General features: G+C 38.8%; 1 protein-coding gene across 1 annotated transcript in view; it reads right to left on the reverse strand.

The window, feature by feature from the left end:
• Nucleotides 1–20,342, reverse strand: part of SVEP1 (sushi, von Willebrand factor type A, EGF and pentraxin domain containing 1) — a 101,798-nt gene that overhangs the window by 40,137 nt on the left and 41,319 nt on the right. Inside the window, exons 19-22 of the mRNA XM_017859241.1 lie at nucleotides 12,194–12,866; nucleotides 7,374–10,165; nucleotides 5,958–6,183; nucleotides 2,137–2,292 (exon numbers count right to left, since the gene is read on the reverse strand). Of these exons, the coding sequence (XP_017714730.1) occupies nucleotides 2,137–2,292; nucleotides 5,958–6,183; nucleotides 7,374–10,165; nucleotides 12,194–12,866 (3,847 nt within the window). The remainder of the gene's footprint in view (nucleotides 1–2,136; nucleotides 2,293–5,957; nucleotides 6,184–7,373; nucleotides 10,166–12,193; nucleotides 12,867–20,342) is intronic.

Raw genomic sequence — 20,342 nt, forward strand, 5'->3', positions numbered from 1 at the left:
ATGGGTGCTGACGAGTTGATGGGTGCAGCACACCAACATGGCACAAGTATACATATGTAACAAACCTGCACGTTATGCACATGTACCCTAGAACTTAAAGTATAATAGAAAATTAAAAAATAAATAAATAAATAAAGTATCATTATAAGCCTAGTGTCATTTATGACCTATTTGATGTGTTTCAGTCATTTGAAGTTATTACCCTTATTAATGCTAAAATGGTTTCATCTTGACCTGTGGAAGCCTTGTCCAGTGTCTTCTGAATCCTTGTGAGATGTAGTCTTTGATAGGGTCCCTGCTATTTCATGTGACAAGAGTTTCCAGGTAATCTTTTACATTTCTTGCCCCAGACCTGGAATTGGTAATTTCTCCAAGTAACTGAACATCGATATTTTTAAAAAGTTTCTCAAGTGATTCTAACATGTCTAATAGCTTGGAGTGAGAATTCTAACATGTATAATAGCTTGGAGTGGGAACAATCACTATTGCACCTTTCTCAATTTTTTAGTTAACATATGTTTCCAAAAATTTTTAAGTTATCTACTTCAAATTTAATGAGTTTGCTGTATATTTGTTCATAATTTTATATTACTTTTCTTCTTAACAAATTGCAAGATTAATATTCTTGCATGAAAAACGAGGTTTCAAAAACAGGGAAACACTCCAAATGTAATCACCATTACATTATCATCTTTAGAGGAAAGAAGATACATACAAGCCTGGTCCCAAATTGCATACACCTATTTTATGATAATTCTTATACTGCATGGTCAGAAAATGATAGGATATGCAAAACATGTAACAGAAAACTGGCGATGAATACCTTTTTTTTTTTTTTTTTGAGACAGGGTTTCACTCCTGTTACCCATGCTGGAGTACAATGTTGCAATCTTGGCTCACTGCAACCTCTGCCTCCTGGGCTTAAGTGATCCTCCTCCCCCAGTCTCCTGAGTAGCTGGGACTATAGGCACATGCCATCACACCTGGCTATTTTCTGTATTTTTTGTAGAGACTGGGTCTTACTGTGTTGCCCAGGCTGGTCTTGAACTCCTGAGCTCAAGTGATCCACCCTCCTTGGCTTCCCAAAGTGCTGGGATTATAGGCATGAGCCAAGACACCCAGCCGAAACCTACCTTTAAATACCATTATAACAATACAAATAAAAATGAAGAGTTTCCTGAAAAACTAAATGACAACATTCTGTAATGTAAAATAGGCCTCTTAAGTTTCAAGTTTAGTGATATGGTAATGCTTTCAGCAAAACTGATTGATTACCTAGCTCTCCCACTAAAGTAAACAGAGACCTAGGTGTTGCAGAGAGATTTTAATATTACAAAGCAAGAGTTGTCTCAAGAATGAAGCTGGCATCAGTCAAAACTGCTCTGAGGTTTTTTCAAGCCAGATTTGCATATGGGAACTTGGCATCTCAGTGCCAAGGTATATGAGCCCACTGTTTGAGGAAATCCTGGCTTTGCATACCTAAATCCTTGTGGTTACCTCTCCATGGTGACCGCTGGTAATATGATTACCAGCAAGCTGAAACACAGGTTTAAATGGTCAGCTGAAGTCACAGTATCTGTCTTGTGGTTTGCAAACTTACTTTTTTTCTTTCTTATCATGGCTTTCATGTTTTTTATTTGAGATTTATTTTGCTTTTCTTTTCTTTGAGATGGTCTCACTCTTGCCGCCCAGGCTGGAGTGCAGCGGCGCGATCTCAGCTTACTGCAACCTACACCTCTGGGTTCAAGTGATTCTCCTGCCTCAGTCTCCCAAGTAGCTGGAATTACAGGCGCCTGCCACCATGCCCAGCTAAGTTTTGTATTTTTAGTAGAAACAGGGTTTCAACATGTTGGCCAGACTGGTCTTGAACTTCTGACCTCAAGTGATCCACCCACCTCGGCCTCCTGAAATGCTGGGATTACAGGTGTGAGCCACTGTGGCCAGGCTTATTTTGCTTTTTAAAACTCTAAGTTGCCTTAAATATTTATTGGGAAATGTTAAAGTATAAGGGAACAAAGTATAATAGAATCTTTTGAGACCAAAGTCAGTAAAACAAATTTGTGCTAATACTGAAAGTATCCCCAAGCATATTGGAAAAAAACAAATTAATTCTAGTTAAACAATTTGTTCACTTACCTCTAGTTCATAGCCAGGCTCACACTGATAAATAATTGTGCTTTCAAAGGTGTATTTACTGCCAATCACAAATCCATGTTCTGGACTTTCAGGTTTCCCACAAGAAACTGGACTGCAAGATTCATCAGAAAATGGTGGCTCCCAGGTTCCATCAAGCTAAGTAACAAATAACAAAATGTAGGTTATGTTTAGAAGTTAATACATATGAATGAATAAATTTGCAAATATTGATTTTTTTGTAGAATAATCTCCAAAATGAGTCAAAAGCACCTAGAGTTTGGTCCTACTTTTGCTACTTATTATCTGGGGACTTAAAAAACACACTTTAATTATTAGATGGCCTTAATAGACACCCATAGACAATTTTAGACACTTAAGCCCATAAAACAAGCATTTTCTTCCTAATAGAATCTATTCAAAAATCACGAACAACAAGAAATATGTATTCATTATAATGCATGAGAACTGGAGGTTAATACAAATATTCTATGACTTATACAAATGCACTCTTACATTTCACATAATTCTATATTTTATAATAAAGTTTATGAGAAACAGCAAATTTTAGGCATAACACTCAAAGTTTAAGAAAATCAGGCCGGGCACGGTGGCTCAAGCCTGTAATCCCAGCACTTTGGGAGGCCGAGACGGGCGGATCACGAGGTCAGGAAATCGAGACCACCCTGGCTAACACGGTGAAACCCCGTCTCTACTAAAAATACAAAAAAAAAAAAACTAGCCGGGCGAGGGGGGGGGCCCTGTAGTCCCAGCTACTCGGGAGGCTGAGGCAGGAGAATGGCGTGAACCCGGGAGGTGGAGCTTGCAGTGAGCTGAGATCCAGCCACTGCACTCCAGCCTGGGTGACAGAGCGAGACTCCGTCTCAAAAAAAAAAAAAAAAAAAAAAAAAAAAATCAGCTTCCTTTTCTCCATTCCAATGAGAATACCTGAAAACATTTTATCACATATTTTTGAAGGGGTCATGTAGAAAAAAATTTATATATATCTAAAAAATTTTATATCTATGTAAAGAAATCCTTAATAAATGATTAAAAATAACCAAAATAAATTCCAGATACAGCAAAAGAAAACAATAATATGTAGCTTTTAACAGTTATTAGTGTTATAATACCCACAAAGATTTCTGCAAAAACAAAAATTAAGGCACTCCTTACAGTATGGAAAAATTAAACGCAACATATATACCAGGAAAATGGTTAATCTTAAAATGTTAACATATATATATGAGAGTTAACATTTTTCAGCCTGTTAGTTGGGTAAGGTGAGGCACACACAGAAATAACTCTTGAAGATTGTTATTCTATTGCTAATATTTTTTCTTTGAGGAAATATATATGAATTGGATAACAGTTTTAAATAGGATTTGAGGCTAAGCCCTCATTCTACATATGAACCAAAAGTAATTTTGTATATATGCATGCATCATGATTAACCTTTTTCCTAGTATATATGTTGCATTTTTCAATACTGTAAGTAATGCCTTAATAATTTATTTTGCAGACATCTGAGTATTATAACACCAGTAACTGGTAAAAGCTACATATCATTGTTTTCTTTTACTATATCTGAAACTTGTTTTGGTTATTTTTATTTTAATCATTTATTAATGATTTCTTTTTCTCCAGAGACTTGTGATGACTCCTTTATCAGAATCAGCTTCTGACTCATTACTTTTGTTCCATTTATTTTTACTCCTATGTAATTTTATATGAATACTACACTAAGAGTTTCGTAATTATGTGATATGTTTTAGTTTCTGGAGAGACTGGCCCTCCTTCAGTATTCATTTTTCAAAATTTATATTGATCTCCTTATCCATTTATTTATGTTATGAACTACAGAATCATTTTGTCACATTACAATAAAATACTCCTAGGTGCTGAACATAGTTTTACATAATTTATGCTTTTTAACACTCAAATAGTGTCTATTCTACTTTTCAGACCAAAAATTTAAACCATAACCCAGTTGAGCAAAAGAGAGGGGTCATACTATGTGTGAAGAAACTAAGGAAGGTTGTCAAAAATAAATTATTGACTTTAAAAAAAAAAAGAGCTTGGTATCTTTTGTAGCCAGTATCAGAGTCCTCCAGGGTTTACAAGGGGACCCAGTTGTCTACACACCCAGCCTGGAGAACAACAATTTGATTCCCTTAATTATGGCAGAACTCTGCGTCAGACAGCTCAGAGTCTTAGACAAAGTTTCCTCTAAAACTTCTTCAGCTCTATATCTAAAAGGACCATCTGGAACCATACAAATATTAAGGGCATGGTAACTTTGGTCAATGTCAAACCTAAAAGCAGAAGCATTAGGGGGAACAAGTTAAAATAACTGCCAATCATTGAGTGTGCATGATTTATAAATGGAAAACTGGGAGAAGGGAATTGTTCTTGAGTCCTTACTATATGTCAGGCAAGTACTAGCCATTTTATATACATTAAGTAATTTAATCCTTTCAGTTACCACAGATTCACAAAAAAAACTAAGCTGAAGGAATATAAGGTCATAGAAACTATAAATATTTGGGATAGAATTTAAACAAAAAAGTATGCTTGAAGTGAAAGTCTGCTATACTATGCCAGATTTCTCTGCTTTTAATCCCCTGACACTGACTCCCAACTCCAGCAAGAGTGCATCAATGACACATTTTAATTTTCTTCCTCTGGTATAGCTTATGGAAGTTAGGAGAAGGCAATGTGCTAGGGAAGTCAGCTATCTATGGTGCTGATTCCCTCCCCCCACCTCCCAATTTTTTTTTTTTTTGTTTTGTTTTGTTTTGTTTTGTTTTGAGACGGAGTCTCGCTCTGTCACCAGGCTGAAGTGCAGTGGTGCAATCTCAGCTCACTGCAACCTCCGCATCCTGGGTTCAAGCAATTCTCCTGCTTCAGCCTCCCAAGTAGCTGGGACTGCAGGCATGCGCCACCATGCCCGGCTAATTTTTGTACTTTTAGTAGAGACAGGGTTTCACCGTGTTGGCCAGGATGATCTCCATCTCTCGACCTCGTGATCCACCCGCCTTGGCTGCCCAAAGTGCTGGGATTACAGGCGTGAGCCACAGCGCCTGGCCCAATTCCCATTCCTAAACTACAAGCGCCAAAATTAGGTAAAATGTTAAAATATCTACAATAAGATATTCATGACAAATTGATCATGAATATTATGTGCAGAAGAATGTCTATGCATAGAAATCAGCATGGGTTATGCCCAATATGTTTCCAGTTTTAGTGGAAAGACCAAGGTTGTAGAAGCAGGAACTTTCCTCCATTATTTACCTCGTTTCTCATGAACAATACAAGATACGTGTGATAATATACTTTTTTTTTTTTCTTTTTTTTTTTTTTTACAAATAAGGAAACAAAGCTCAGAAATTTTAAGCAACTTTCTTAAAATTACTACTTACAAGTAGCAAATAGCAGAGAGAAGATTTGACACCAATTATCTGTCTGCTTCTGCAAACTTTCGTCTTTCCACTAAAACTGAAAACATATGGGGCATAGTCCATGGCTGATTTCTACACAAAGACCCTCTTTTAATAATAAGATTTATGGTTAATTTGTTATAAATATATTGTTATAGAAATCTTAATATTTTACCCAACCATGGCACTTTCTTAAAGTGGGAATATTGCAGAAAAAACATACATTTGATTGTATTTCTACCAAGAAATTTCTCAAATCCTTTGACATAAGTGAAAACTTGAGACTTCTTTTCTTTTCGGGATTACTATTATAGATGCTGTCCACTTGGCTATATATATATATATATATAGGCGTTACACATTCTAATTAAGACAGAATCTTACCTGACATACTGATATGTTAACTCCCTCAAAGGTATACCCTTCTGCACATGACACAGAAACTTGCCTATTCACACCGAAATCGTCCCCATGAACAAGTATATGTGTTATGTTTTCCGGCAGAGGACATTTTTTAGGACTGCAGGAGATTCTGTCAGGGAACCAGCGACCATCTTTCTGACAAGTGAATGTATCTATGTCTGTATCCATCGTATAACCTTCCAGACATCTGCAATGGAAATACAAAAATGAGTGCCTTAAAGGAAGTACAATATAGTTTCTGACCTATTCTTGGACTTAGGAAGCTGTTACAAGACTCAGTAGACATTTTGTGCAACATATCAAAATTGATTGTACTGTCAGGTAGATGGCATTGCCATGCAAAAACACCAATATAACAATAACAACCAGTTAAGCTGGGTGCGGTGGCTCACGCCTGTAATCCCTGCACTTTGGGAGGCTGAGGCAGGAGGATCACTTGAGTCCAGGAGCTTAAGACTAGGCTGGGCAACATAGTGAGACTTCATCTCTATAAAAAATAAACAAAATTAGCTGGGCATGGTGGCACAGGCCTGTAGTCTCAGCTACTTGGGAGGCAGAGGTGGGAGGATTGCTTGAACCAAGGAGGTTGAGGCTGCAGTGAGCCAAGAACATTCCACTGCACTCCAGCCTGGGTGACAGAGCGAGACTTTGTCTCAAAAACCAAAAAAACAGTAATAACCAGATCAGTTCTCAGTGATCCACATGAAAAGTTAGCCAAGACTAAAGTTACTTTGTTTTTGATGTTATTTACCTTATTGTGGACAATATGATTATTGAATTCATTTTTATTCCATAAACATCTAATAGTTCAGGAAATTCTAGACAAAGTCTAAAATGGACTCAGATACGAGTAGGAATACAGCATAATTAATATGTATTATTAATACCTACTTTGTGCCAAGTGCTGTTCTAGGTCCTTTACATGAGATATTTCTTTTAATCCTGATTACTTGGCATGATCATGGCCTGAATTATTCAGTTTTTTTGCCTTAGGTCCCCAATATTTGCATGTGTAAAATTAACCACAAAGTTATGATCAGAAAATTTACTATCATGATGTTTAAAAAACAGCTTCATGATGCCATAGCTTTTCAAGCTAGTTAGAGGATCTTGCTGTTTCATGAAGCTCAACAGAATATGATAGTCGTGATAATTACATTAGAAACACGTCTGAAAAAAGTAACAATTTATTTTTATACTCAGTGGATTTCTACACAATTGTAGGTAGAATAAAGCCAAGTGTTAAAAGCACCAGTGTTTGGAGAGCAGTTCAGAGATGATGTTTTCTTCCCAATCAGCAAAATTTTTGATCTATCACATTTCATTTTATAATCCTCCTGCCTGCACCCCTTAGAGACTCTAGAGCCATGGTCTTACCTGAGTTTCACTTTACTTTCATAGGTGTGTGCCTCTCCAGTTGCTACTGCGTTGGCGACAGATGGTGGGGGCCCACAGGACAAGGGCTCACAGACTGGATAAGGCTGGCTCCATACCCCTTTCTCTGTACAAATCAGATCTGAACTGCCTTGTATGACATATCCAGACCTGCAGCTGTAAGTTATCACATTTTCATTCCAAGAGCTGCTCTCACTGATGAACGCATTTGGTATCAGTGGAAGAGAACCACAAGAAGTGTGTTCACAGTGGGGGAACCCAGGGCTCCACTGGCCATTGGCTTCACAGGTGATTTCAGAAAGTCCTAGGAGCTTGAAGCCTTTGAAGCACTGAATCCGGGCTGCCTTTCCACAGTCAAAATCTGTCCCATTGACAGTTCCATATTCAATGACTGGTGTGGAACACCTGCAAGGCAGGCAGGAAGGTGAGCTGCCACTCCAGGAGCCATTGGAGAGGCACCTTCTTGATGAATTTCCATGGAGCTTATAACCAGGAAAGCACTGATACTGTATATGGCCCCCATGAATAAAGGGAAAACCATTAGGGAAGCCATGGGCAAGATCTTCAGGAGGTCCACAGTTGACTGGTTTACAGAGAGGAACCTCTGCATCCCAGTTGCCATCTGACTGACAGGTGAGTTTTGGAGCACCGTGCAACATGTAACCCTCATGACAGTGGAATGCCACTTCCTTCATGAAGCCATAGTCGAGGCCTTCCATCACCCCATTGGCCAGTTGTGGTGGGGTGGCACATCTGACAGGTACACAGTCAGGAGTGGCTCCACTCCAACTTCCATTGGCAAGACAAACCTGACTCCTGGCTCCCTCAAGCAAGAACCCTTCATTGCAAGTGTATTCAATCTCTTTTTGGAATGTGTACTCGTCTCCTCTTACCTGGCCATTGGCTAAGACTGGGGGTGAACCACAGTCCACGGGAATGCAAATGGGTTCCTCTTCATCCCAGTTTTTGTCATCCTGGCATATTCTCCTCTCGGTGCCATTCAGCACATATCCGGGGTCACACTCATAGTACAACATGCTCAGGTATGTATAGTTGCTTCCTTTGATGGATCCATTCATGATTGGATTTGGCTTTCTGCATGAAATGGCTTCACAGCGTGGGGAAGCACCACTCCACTTTCTATTCTGTAGACAAAGTCTTAAGTCGGAGCCCACTAGAATGTGTCCAGATTTACAGCTATACTGCACAGCACTTCCCATGCTACTCTCTGTAAAACGCAAAAAGCCATTTTCAGGAGCAATAGGCAAGTCACAGTCAATTGAAATGCAGGAAGGTGCACTGCCATTCCAAGTTCCATCTTCCTGGCAGATCAGCACAGGGTTCCCCAGAAGTTCATATCCCGGATTACAGGTGTATGAAACCATGGTGCCATACAGAAAGTTTGATGAATGTGTAGCAGGAGACTCCTTTGTATTTTCCCAGGTTTTAGCCACTGCTCCCAATTGATAAGGAGGTTGAGGAGTCAGGTATGGAACTTCCATCATGTCGTCTTCTTGCTCAAAATATCCCTGGTCATCTTTGACTTTAGTACAGTCTCCAAAATCTATATGAGGAGGGAGGCCACAGTCTATGGGCACACACGTTGGGATGGAACTTGACCATCCTGACTCTTCACAGGTCTGCATGGCATGACCCGCCACCTGAAACCCAGGGAAGCAACTGTAGATGATCATGGCACCATAGCTGTAATCTGCACCTTCTACAAAACCATTTTCAATGGGTTGTGGGGAATCACAGTGGATGGCATTGCAAGACGGGGATTCTACATCCCAATCACCTGTCTCTAAACAGGTCAAGGCACTGGGACCTTCGAGCTGAAAGCCTCGGTTGCAAGAGTAAGTAACGGTCTGTCCATAGTGTAGGTTTGTGTAAGATAATTTGCCATTCAAAATCTCCTTGGGTTTCAGGCATTCAATGGGTTTACATGTTGGTTTTCCTCCAAGCCAGTGACCATTTTCTCCACAAAGGGTGGTAGTATTTCCCACCAATTCAAAGCCTGGCTTGCAGGTATAGAGAGCTGTGCTGAGATAGGCAAGGCCTTGCACATCAATGATTCCATTGGCGATTTCCTCAGGTTGGGGACATTCTACTGGAACACATTCTGGCAGTGGAGAGCTCCAGGTGCCATCAGGTTGGCAGAGGGTGGTTGAATTTCCTCTTAGGAAAAACCCACCTACACAAGAATACTTGACAGTACTTCCAAAATGAAGAGCAGACGAAGGAACAGGGACACCAAAGGAAATTAGGGGAGGTGGGGTGCAAAGAACCATCTTACAAACAGGGAAAGAGTCATTCCATTGCTGGGATGGCAAGCATTTCAGGACAGAGGGACCTTGCAGGACATGCCCTTCTTTACAGGAAAATGTCACGACTCCTACCTCAGTGGTCAACTCCTTCAATACTAGCTGGTTTTCCAAGAGGGGTGGCTCTGGGCACTTGGCAGGCACACACTTTGGGTTTGGCTTCTTATCCCATTTGCCAGATTTCTGACATGTCCAAGAACTGTCCCCAACAAGCTCATAACCCTCATTACAGAAAAACTGAACCTTGGACCCTACTTCAAAAATTTCTCCTTTCATGAAGCCATTCTGGATGGGGGGAGGTTTTCCACAGTCGAGAAGAATGCACATCAGAGGGGATTCACTGTGCCAGTGGCGATTGGCTTGGCAGACAAATACAGGACTTCCAATTGACTTATAGCCCGGGTTACACTGATACCTCACTTCACTCTCAAAGATCCTGCCAGTTGCATGCTGTGCAATAGGAAGAAAGCAAGTGAGTGCAATTTGTATAACAGATGATGGTGTTAACTAAATCCTTGGATAGTGAAAAAGAACTAAACTAAAAGGTCTATGTTACAATGAATCAATTAGGATGTAAGCAAATGATTTATAGTTTTTCCAATAGGTCCATTCTATTTTTTTTTAAATAAGCGAAAGTGATAGTAGAAAGTCAAATGAGGCTGGGCACGATGATTCATGCCTACGATCCCAGCACTTTGGGAGGCCAAGGTGGGAGGATAACTTGAGATTACTGGCCAACATGGTGAAACCTGTACAAAAATTAGCTAGGCAACGGTGGTGTGTGACTGTAATCCCAGCTATTTGGGAAGCTGAGGCAGGAGAATCGCTTGAATCCAGGAGGTAGAGGTTGCAGTGAGCCGAGATCATGCCACTGCACTCCAGCCTGGAAGACAGAGCGAGACTCTGTCTAAAGGGAAGAAATAAAAGAAAATCAAATTAAGTAATCCCCACTGCAGAGATGTTTACTACAGTGTTGAGCCCATAACAAGTAAAAGATCAGTAATCTATATGTTGATTGGTGAAGTGATGAGCCAATACTAAAAATGATAAATTACTCAGTAGGTTCAAAAAAAAAGTTTCTGCCCAAAGAAATGCTAGTAAAGAAGCACATAAACAATGAACATGTATTTGTTAATGTTGTTAGATCATAAATAGGCAAATAAAATGTTTTTATGGGTATGTCTTAAGAATACTATCAAAGTTTTGTTTATATTCTTAACACTTTTCTTAAAAATTGCTGCTGTAACACAATAGAAAATAAACATTCTATCTTTTAACATTCATGATCTCAAAATTCAAACACGTGTAATATAACAGGTCATAAACAAATAAACTAAGTTACTCATTTTGTTTATGCATTGCTTGTGTGTCTCCCATGCATGTAAGCACCATGCCATTACACATGTATCCTGTGTTGTTAAATGCTAGGTCACCGATTCTCAGGACTGTACCTGGTACCAAGTAGGAGCTCTAGAAATATTCGTTAAATTTATAAATGAACACCTCTTTACTTATACTCTATACCCTCTTCCAATGAAAAGCTACTAAATGTAAGCAAAAGCCTTAAATAAAAGGCTTTTACTGTTGTTTTGCTATTTTGAATATAAAGGAGAAAAGGTTGTACCATGTATATATATGTGGGTTTTAAAAAACTGTTTAAGTAGAATATGGTCAGTTTCAGATGGCCTTTGATTTGGGGGAATAGATTCTCATTCCTATTTTCTTGGTAGGCTTATTGAGAAGATAGACGTTAGTGTGAAAGCAGGACATATTTGGGTTGGACTGAATTCTTTTGTCCATCACAGTGAAATTACATTTAGGTTTACCAAAACAGAATTGTAAAAACTACATTATTTGGTTTACTCTTTTGTCTAAACATTTAAAATTATATTTCTCTAGGTTCCATTTAGACCTTGCTTTCCATAAAATAAAGTATATATCCATCCTGAAAAACCTCTATAAAACAAAATAATATTATATTAAAATTGGTTTATTCTAACTTCCTATTTAGGGCTAAGCTGTTGCCACAAAGCACTTGAAATGCCTATACACTAGTAAAATGCAGAAAGTTATATATTAAAGATTCATAATCATCTTTATTAATTTTTTTCTAGTCTTCACTACCTGTAGATTTTAGCCATTTCTGTTTTTCAATAATTAATGTGTTCATTGTCCCTGCTTCTGAATAGTGGGTTCATCACAATGGGCTGGCTGTGTAAGTGATGAAAGCCGCAGACTATTTGCTAATCAGTCTCTTACCTCCAGAAAGTGATTCACAACCTTAGGCAGATGAATTAATTCATCGAGAGATGTTAAATGTTAAAAAGATTATCATGATTCTTTGTTAGTGATAATAGTAAATTCCAGTTTCCATGCCTTAGTGAACTTGGCAGTGTTTGGACTCAATTATTTGTTTTGTTTATATATTGATGGGCCCAGTGACAAAAGCCATGAACTATTTGCTTATTGGTCTCTTACCTCCAGAAAGCCATTCTCCACCTTAGGTGGTTCACCGCAAGATACCGGGTGGCATGTCGGTATAGGACTACTCCACTGCCCTGTGGCTTCACAGGTGCTCTTCTTTTCCCCTTTGATGTAGAACCCCTTGTTGCAGCTGTAAGCCACCATGGCTCCAAAACTGTAGTTTGATCCACTTGCATAGCCATTCATGATGCCTGGTGGCTCTCCACACCGCACAGGGATGCACTGGATGGACATGGGGGAGGGGTTCCACTGCCCACCTCTCATACATTCAATTTTTGCTGAGGTGTTCAGTACAAAGCCTTCCAAGCATTTAAAGCTCACAACTGAGCCAGCTGCAAATTTTGCTTTGCTCACAGATTCCAAGATGCTATAGGAAACCGATGGAGGTTTTTCACAGAAATGAGCTATACAACGGGGCATGTCTTGACCCTCTGGCGGTACCCACTTGCCCTGGGCATTGCAGAGAAGCTGGGAATTGTCTGCTAGGCTGTAACCATCAGAGCAGTAGTAGAATGCAATGTCTCCAAAGAGCCGATGGGCAGTCTCTGGAGAGGCGTGGTCCACATTGGGTGGCTCATCACAGGAGACAGCCAGGCACTGCTGGTCACTTCTACTCCACTTGCCGTTGGCCAGGCATTCAATGGTGTCAGGACCAGCAAGAATATAGCTGTGAGATTGGGAAGAAAGAATAAGCATAATATTTGAGAAAAAGTGTTTGTGTCTTCTTACTCTGTTTTCATTTTTTTAATCTTTCCCACAATGACTTTAAATTTATCTTTAAAGTAGTATTTCCTCTTTGAATATTGAGCTTATTGATCCAATGACTTTCACTTGAGATATGTCAATACATTGTGATATTAATGTTTGTTCAGAAACATTTATTTAAATCTTCCCAGCAATGACTTTAATTTTATCTTTAAAATAATATTGACTCTTTAAATATTGAGCTTATTGATCAAATGACTTTCATTTGAGATATGTCAATACATTGTGATATTAATACTAATATTCATTCACAAGGGAAATGGATTTAATAAGATTTTTTGCTGTTTAAGGAACTCTAATAATTGCTATACATTAAAAAAATAAAATTGAGGCGTAAGCTTTATGGTGCTATTTGACTCAACTTAAATATGGAATTCTATCTGCCTTTGGATGGTTTTTACTTGTTGATTTTAGCACTTGTCTTTGTTTGTTCTTAAGCTATAACGTACAATGCCACATTTAGCCTACATATAGCTCATTGTTATGTACTGATATATAGATAATTTTAAAACAGTGATTATAATTTTAGTCTCCAATGTCTCCTAAACCTTTACCCCGTGTGGTTAGAGTTAAAAGGTGTCTTTTGCATATGGCTCTGCTATTCGATCAGTATGAATACATTTTTCTTAGTAAACCCCAGTCTTTCTTTATGCAGAGGTGTTTGCCCATATATAATGATGGATTGGTGACTTACAAAATTCTAAAATTACTCTCAAGTGCTCTGTCAATGAGATAGAACAAAAGACTAGGATACGCAGTATTAGAATAATTGTATTTGAGTCATGCTTATTTTCATCATTGCTCTCTTACTGAACAGAAAATTGATGGAGTTTTGAAAAAGTCTCTAACACCTGATTAGCCTGTCATTTTGATACTAATTAAGGGTAAGGGAAATAAAATAATTGAGTACCTAGTTTAATGCTGCTTGGACATATTAATTTCTTCATTGTAAGAAAATAAAGTGAATGGTGGTTCAGACAGGTTTAGAAACTTGCCTGAAGTCACACAGCTGTAAGCAGCAGAGTTGGGATCAGAATTTGGTTGATCAGATGCCAACACCTACACTTTTTCTACAACACTACTCTGTCTCTGTCTCTCTCTGTTTTGAAAGTGAAGCAGGTTGGATCCTACTTTCTGGGTGTCCTGGGCAAACTGTATTGCAGTGTCACTAATACAAATTATTTGTTCCACTCATTAGCAAAGATTAAGTCATTAGTTATCAAATATTTCTCCTGAGATCTCTTTTACTTTTATAAAGCATCAGCTATTACAGAGAGGTTGAAATTCCTTCATCCTAACTGGCAATATTTATGAAATCTACAAGTGACAGAGAAATCAGGAAAAAATAACAGTGAATCAGCAGAGCTATATGAATCCACCTTACCTAAGTTCACACATCATGCTATGGATGGAAGTGGCCTCAAAATGAATACTCAGACATCCCCAATAGTACAGCCCCCAGTTAGGGCCTGCTGCATTTCATTGCTTTAGATAGGCTCAGTTCTTTGTATGAAGATCTGAACTTAACTTGTAGATGGCTTCTATCTAAGAGAATTCAGGAAGGTATATATACAGAAAATATACTAAGAGCGTAAGTTTATTATTAAAAAAACTATCCTGGTCTGAGTACCTAGATTCTACAGTTCTTGTGTAGGATGTGCTTTGGGTAGAAGTTCCTTTTGTTGAGGCTTCTGATGTTTTATAGCACAATTGACATCACGTGCACACTTTGAACCATGCATCATTATTTTCATGAATTCCTTTATGTTGCTAGCATATTTCATTGGCTGAAGTTCACAGACATGGCCTTAACCATCCCTGATTTATAAGGGTTCATTGTGCCATTTATAAAATTCTTCCTTTATTTCATGGGATCAGCTGCTTTGAGGGAGAAGTATCTGCCTCCAGAACCTTTTAGACTCCTCAAAGTCTCTTGAAAACACAAGAATTTGTGTTTTGTAATTTGGCAACACTTTGTTAGGCCTCTGATCCCTGAGCTTCTGGAAAAATCGCCACCAACAACTTATCCTTAATGGAAAATCACAGCAAAGCTGTTCTATGATTTAAGGGAAGATTACCACTAAATACGTAATTTTTGAATAAATGAATTTAATGTATGCATTTTTGACACTACCCATAATTTCTTAGGACCTACAACAGCTTGTGATCTAACCTAAGACCTTGACTTTTCTTGATGACTCTCAATTAACATTTAGTTCTTCTTAAATAATTCTGAAGAGCCCTGCTTTGTGCCAGAGTTACTTGCTTAGTGCACAGATGCAAAGCCAAAAATGAATTTACTTGTTTACACTTCTGTTGCTCTCTTCACCCCATCAACTACCTGGTGCATTGTAGGTCTCTTCACATCTATAGGGGTTGCTTAAAGGAGAAGTGACTGATTCTGAAGAATGGGAAGGGGAGGAAAGGCCTCACAGATAAAGTGACTCTTGAGGGGAGTTATGAGAGAACAGAAGTGGAAGAGGAATCATTCAAGACAGAAAAGTAGCATTAGCCAATGGGAGTGTGATACAGCCAGGCAACATATTGGGAATTTACATATAATTAGGAATGGCATACAAGCACCTGGAAAAGCAATTGGCAAAAACTAAGATCTTGTGTATTTTTTGACTGGGTTACTGTCATGTTTGATGGATGAAGAGGTGGCAGGAATAGATTAACTGTGTCACATCATAAGAAATACATATTTTATCTCTGTCCCCAGTACCTGACACAGAGCTCCTAAAGCCCTCGTAATTTCCTGAGTGATAGGGACACCAGTGCTTTAGATAACTAGATAACTGATCTCATGAAAATGAGGATAGGAGTTTATTAAAAATAAGTATCTTCTAAAATAGATCAGCAAGTCTTTTAAGATGCTAAAGACAGGGCGTGTTGGCTCACACTTGTAATCCCAGCACTTTGGGAGGCCAAGGTGGGCGGGCCACCTGAGGTCAGGAGTTTGAGACCAGCCTGGCCAATATGGCAAAACCCCATCTCTACTAAAAAATACAAAAATTAGCCGGGCATGGTGGCAGGCACCTGTAATCCCAGCTACTTGGGAGGCTGAGGCAGGAGAATCACTTGAACCTGGGAGGTAGAGGTTGAGTGAGTCAAGATCACGCCATTGTACTCCAGCCTGGGCAACAGAGTGAGACTCTGTCTCAAAAAAAAAAAAAAAAAAAAAAGATGCTAAAGAAGGGTATAGTTTCCACACAACAAAAAAGGAGAAATTAATTGTTAGCTATTTTATAGATAGCACTATAACTGGTCTCTGATAAAACTGCTGCACTATTTCATGATGTTAAAAGTCTGTGTATTAAAATTTACAGGGGACATATTTTACCCGCTTATTTTATTAAAGAATCACTTAGAGAATAAAGTTTTCTGCAAAGAATGAGATATGCTCTTTAAATGTTGCCTACAAAAGGAGGAAAAATTGGAACTGGTATAAATCTAAAACGATAGAGTATTTAATTAAATCCTGTGTAGCATTGGTATTCTCATTCAAGAGGCATTGGGGACACTCTTGCAGATGTTTACTAAAAACCATGCCATACACATTATAAAACAAATTGTTTTACTCTATACTTCCAAGGAATAATAGTCCATCAATATCACAGTGATGCTTTAGAAGAACACATCTTAGGATAAACTGGCTGGAACAAATTTGCATTTTTCTGGAATCATAACAAAAAAAAAATCCTTTGAAAATGGGCAGAATAATTTTCAGATGCAATTTGCAGTGAATTGATTGACACACTGGGTAGAAGCTTACTAATGAGCATGTGCCTGGAGAGCTTTATGAGAGAGCTCCCAAATGCATTATTAGCTCTTCCGTCTTAGCAAAAGAGCCTTAAAAGAGCAGCCTACTAGATATTTAAACAGCTGCAATTTAATAAGAACAATAGGAAGCATAAATCAGCATCAGTAATTATGTTTTCAATTAATAATAATCATCAAAGATTTTTGTCTGCACATATCTAATAACTGCATTTAGAAGTTTGTATTTGAGAAGAATCAAAAGGAAAAATTTAATTAGGATTTAGGGTGGCAATAACCCTTTCTTCCCTCTGAGTTTCTCACCAAGGAGTATAAACATGAGCATGAAAAGGAAAATGAGAAACAAACGACCACTTATGTATTTGAGCAAACGACTGAAAACCCCCTATGTTTGAGGGATATGTATTGATAAAAGATGAATTTGGAAGGCCAAGTTTAGGGTAGGACACAGAAATGAGACTTCTTGCTCCTTTCTTTCCCTGGCAATCATTATATCACTTAAGTCTCTGAAAGTCTCTGTGTTTTTGTCCTAAGCTTGAGAGTGGACCTTGCCCTTATAATTCAAGGAAAGGTCAATGAAAAGCACAACATGGGTATAGGAGGAAAACATGGTGAGACAGATGCAAAAATGTGTGTATGTACACACAGTAAGCATGTGGCTGATATAAGACCCAGGAGGCTTACATTGTGTGCAGGGCAATGGTCTGTGCTAGGCAGGCCCAAGGGAGGAGACAGAGTTAAGAGGCACTGGAGCAGGAAATAAACTTTAATACTCTAATGAGGCCAACAGCATCTTGAGAAGTTGAAGAAGACAGTAAGACAGGCCACATTTTACAAAGGCCATGACTTAAACAGAGCAATGCCATCCTTGACTGGAACAAGACACATGGCATGTAGACCTATGCCAATCAACTCCTTGGGGGAAAGAAATAGAAAATAAGTAAGGAGATAAGATGAGTGCTGACTTCTTGTTCTGCTATACAATAGTCTGAAAACCCTCCCTCTATAATACTTGATGAATTATAACACAAATTATTTTAAATGCATAGCTGAGCTGACAAGAAAGGAAATTTCCATGTGCCAGAAATGAAGAGAAAATTACAAACAGAAAAGTAAGCTTGTAAATGGATGCTATGGTTGACCTTGGATTAGACAAAGAAGGGAAGTCGAGAGGATAGAAAATATAGCTTCGGAGTTAAAATAGCAATAGCGAAGTCTGTACCTCATGTGGATTGGAGTTTAGAAATTACACCATTCACTTTGTATGGAAAACCTTCAAATTGATAAATTAATGTAAAACTGGGTTCTTGGCTGGTGATATTCCTGAGACACCTGGTAGAAAAAATCTACATACTTAGAAAATAAGGGGTTGCCATAGATAAAACAAGCGCTGTTTACTATAAGGGCACAATCTGAAATCATAACACACACAAACATGTTTTCTATCACAAATGGGTCAGCAGACAGAAAAAACTGCAAAGTTAGAGCACTGATAAATGAGATAATAGAAAAAAGTTCTAAAATATAAAAAATAGTATGAAATAAGTATGTTGAAATAAGGACAAAAGAAAGACTCAAAATTCTATTAAAAGTGACTATAAAAAAAGAAATGTTTGAAAAGTAAATAGAAATTCTGGAAATAAAATGTGGAACACAAAATTGAAAACAATGGACATATTCAAAACAGACTACAGATATTAGAAGAAAATCAGTGAACTGGAAGAGATATGTGAGGAAATTATCCAAATGTAATAGGTTTTGAAAGAGATGAAAAATGTGACAGATTAATTAGCATGAAAAATATTATGAAAAGGCCGAACATATATCTAATAAAACATCCAGAAATACAGAAAACAGAAAGTGAGAAACAGAAAATAATTGCAGTGAAAATGACTGAGAATATTCTAAAATTGGTGAAAGATATAAATTCTCAGATGTAAGAAGTACAATGAGTCCCAAACAGGATGAATGACAATAAATACACTGTAGTCATCTCATAGCGAAACACTAAAACAACAAAGACAAGTTTTAAAAAAGTAACCAAAGAGAAAACATATTACTTATACAGAAACAAGAATTTGACCAGAGTTTCTCAATCTCAGTACTACTGACATTGTGGACCACATTGTTCTGTGCATTGTAGGATATTTAGCATTTTTCCTGGATTCTAACTACCAGATGCTAGTAGCATCTTCCCCCCAAGTTGTGACAACCCAAAATATCTCCAGACATTGTCAGATATCCTTGGAGGGCAATATTGTCCTTGACTGAGGATCTCTAAATTAGACTCATAATGGAATTCTCAAAAGCAACATTAGAATCATAAGGCAATGGAATAATAGCTTCAAAATACTTATGGAAAACATTGTCAGTGTAGATTTGTACACTCAGCTAAAGAACAATTCAAGAGCAAGGGCAAAATACTATTAGTTTCTGACAAAGACTGTATAATTCATGACTCTTGCTGGAAAAGATGCAAAGAGCATCTTCAGTAAGTAGAAACATTAAACCCAAATGGAAGGAGTATGATGCAAAAAGAAACAGTGGTGAAAAAAATTAATAGACATGTAAATGAATATAAATGAGCAGTGAATGCATTTAAAAAGTGATTTGGGCCCCCTCTGCCAAGATGACGGAACAGAACAGCTCCAGCCTCCAGCTCCCAGTGTGAGCAACACAAAAGATGGGTGATTTCTGCATTTTCAACTGAGGTACCGAGTTCATCTCACTGGGGTGTGTTGGAAAGTTGAGGCTGGTCCACAGGTGCAGCCTGACCAGCGAGAGCTGAAGCAGGGCAAGGCATTGCCTCACCTGGGAAGTGCAAGGGGGAAGGGAATTCCTTTTACTAGCCAAGGGAAATTGAGACAAACAACACCTGGAAAATCAGGTAACTCCCACCCTAATACTGCACTTTACCAAGGGTCTTAGCAAATGGCACACCAGGAGATTATATCCCACACCTGGCCCAGAGGGTCCCATGCCCATGGAGCCTCCCTCATTGCTAGTACAGCAGCCGGAGATCTAACTGCAAGGTGGCAGCGAGGCTGGGGGAGGAGTGCCTGCCATTGCTGAGGCTTAAGTAGATAAACAAAGCCTCTGGGAAGCTCGAATTGGGTGGAGCCCACCGCAGCTCAAGGGAGGCCTGCCTGCTTCTGTAGACTCCACCTTTGGGGACAGGGCATAGCTAAACAAAAAGCAGCAGAAACTTCTGCAGATGTAAAAGTCCCTGTCTGATAGCTTTGAAGAGAGCAGTGGTTCTCCCAGCATGGAGGTTGAGATCTGAGAACGGACAGACTGCCTGTGGGTCTCTGACCCCTGAGTAGCCTAACTTGGAGACATCCCCCACTAGGTGCAGACCAACACATCATACCTCACACGGCTGGGTACACCCTGAGACAAAGCTTCCAGAGCAAGAATCAGACAGCAAAACTCGCTGTTCAGCAATATTCTATCTTCTGCAGCCTCTGCTGCTGATACCCAGGCAAACAGGGTCTGGAGTAGACCTCAAGCGAACTCCAACAGACCTGCAGCTGAGGGTCCAGACTGTTAGAAGGAAAACTAACAAACAGAAAGGACACCCACACCAAAACCCCATCAG

This window comes from Rhinopithecus bieti, unplaced genomic scaffold, assembly GCF_001698545.2.
Source record: "Rhinopithecus bieti isolate Rb0 unplaced genomic scaffold, ASM169854v2 scaffold_47444, whole genome shotgun sequence".
Taxonomy (NCBI): Eukaryota; Metazoa; Chordata; class Mammalia; order Primates; family Cercopithecidae; genus Rhinopithecus; species Rhinopithecus bieti.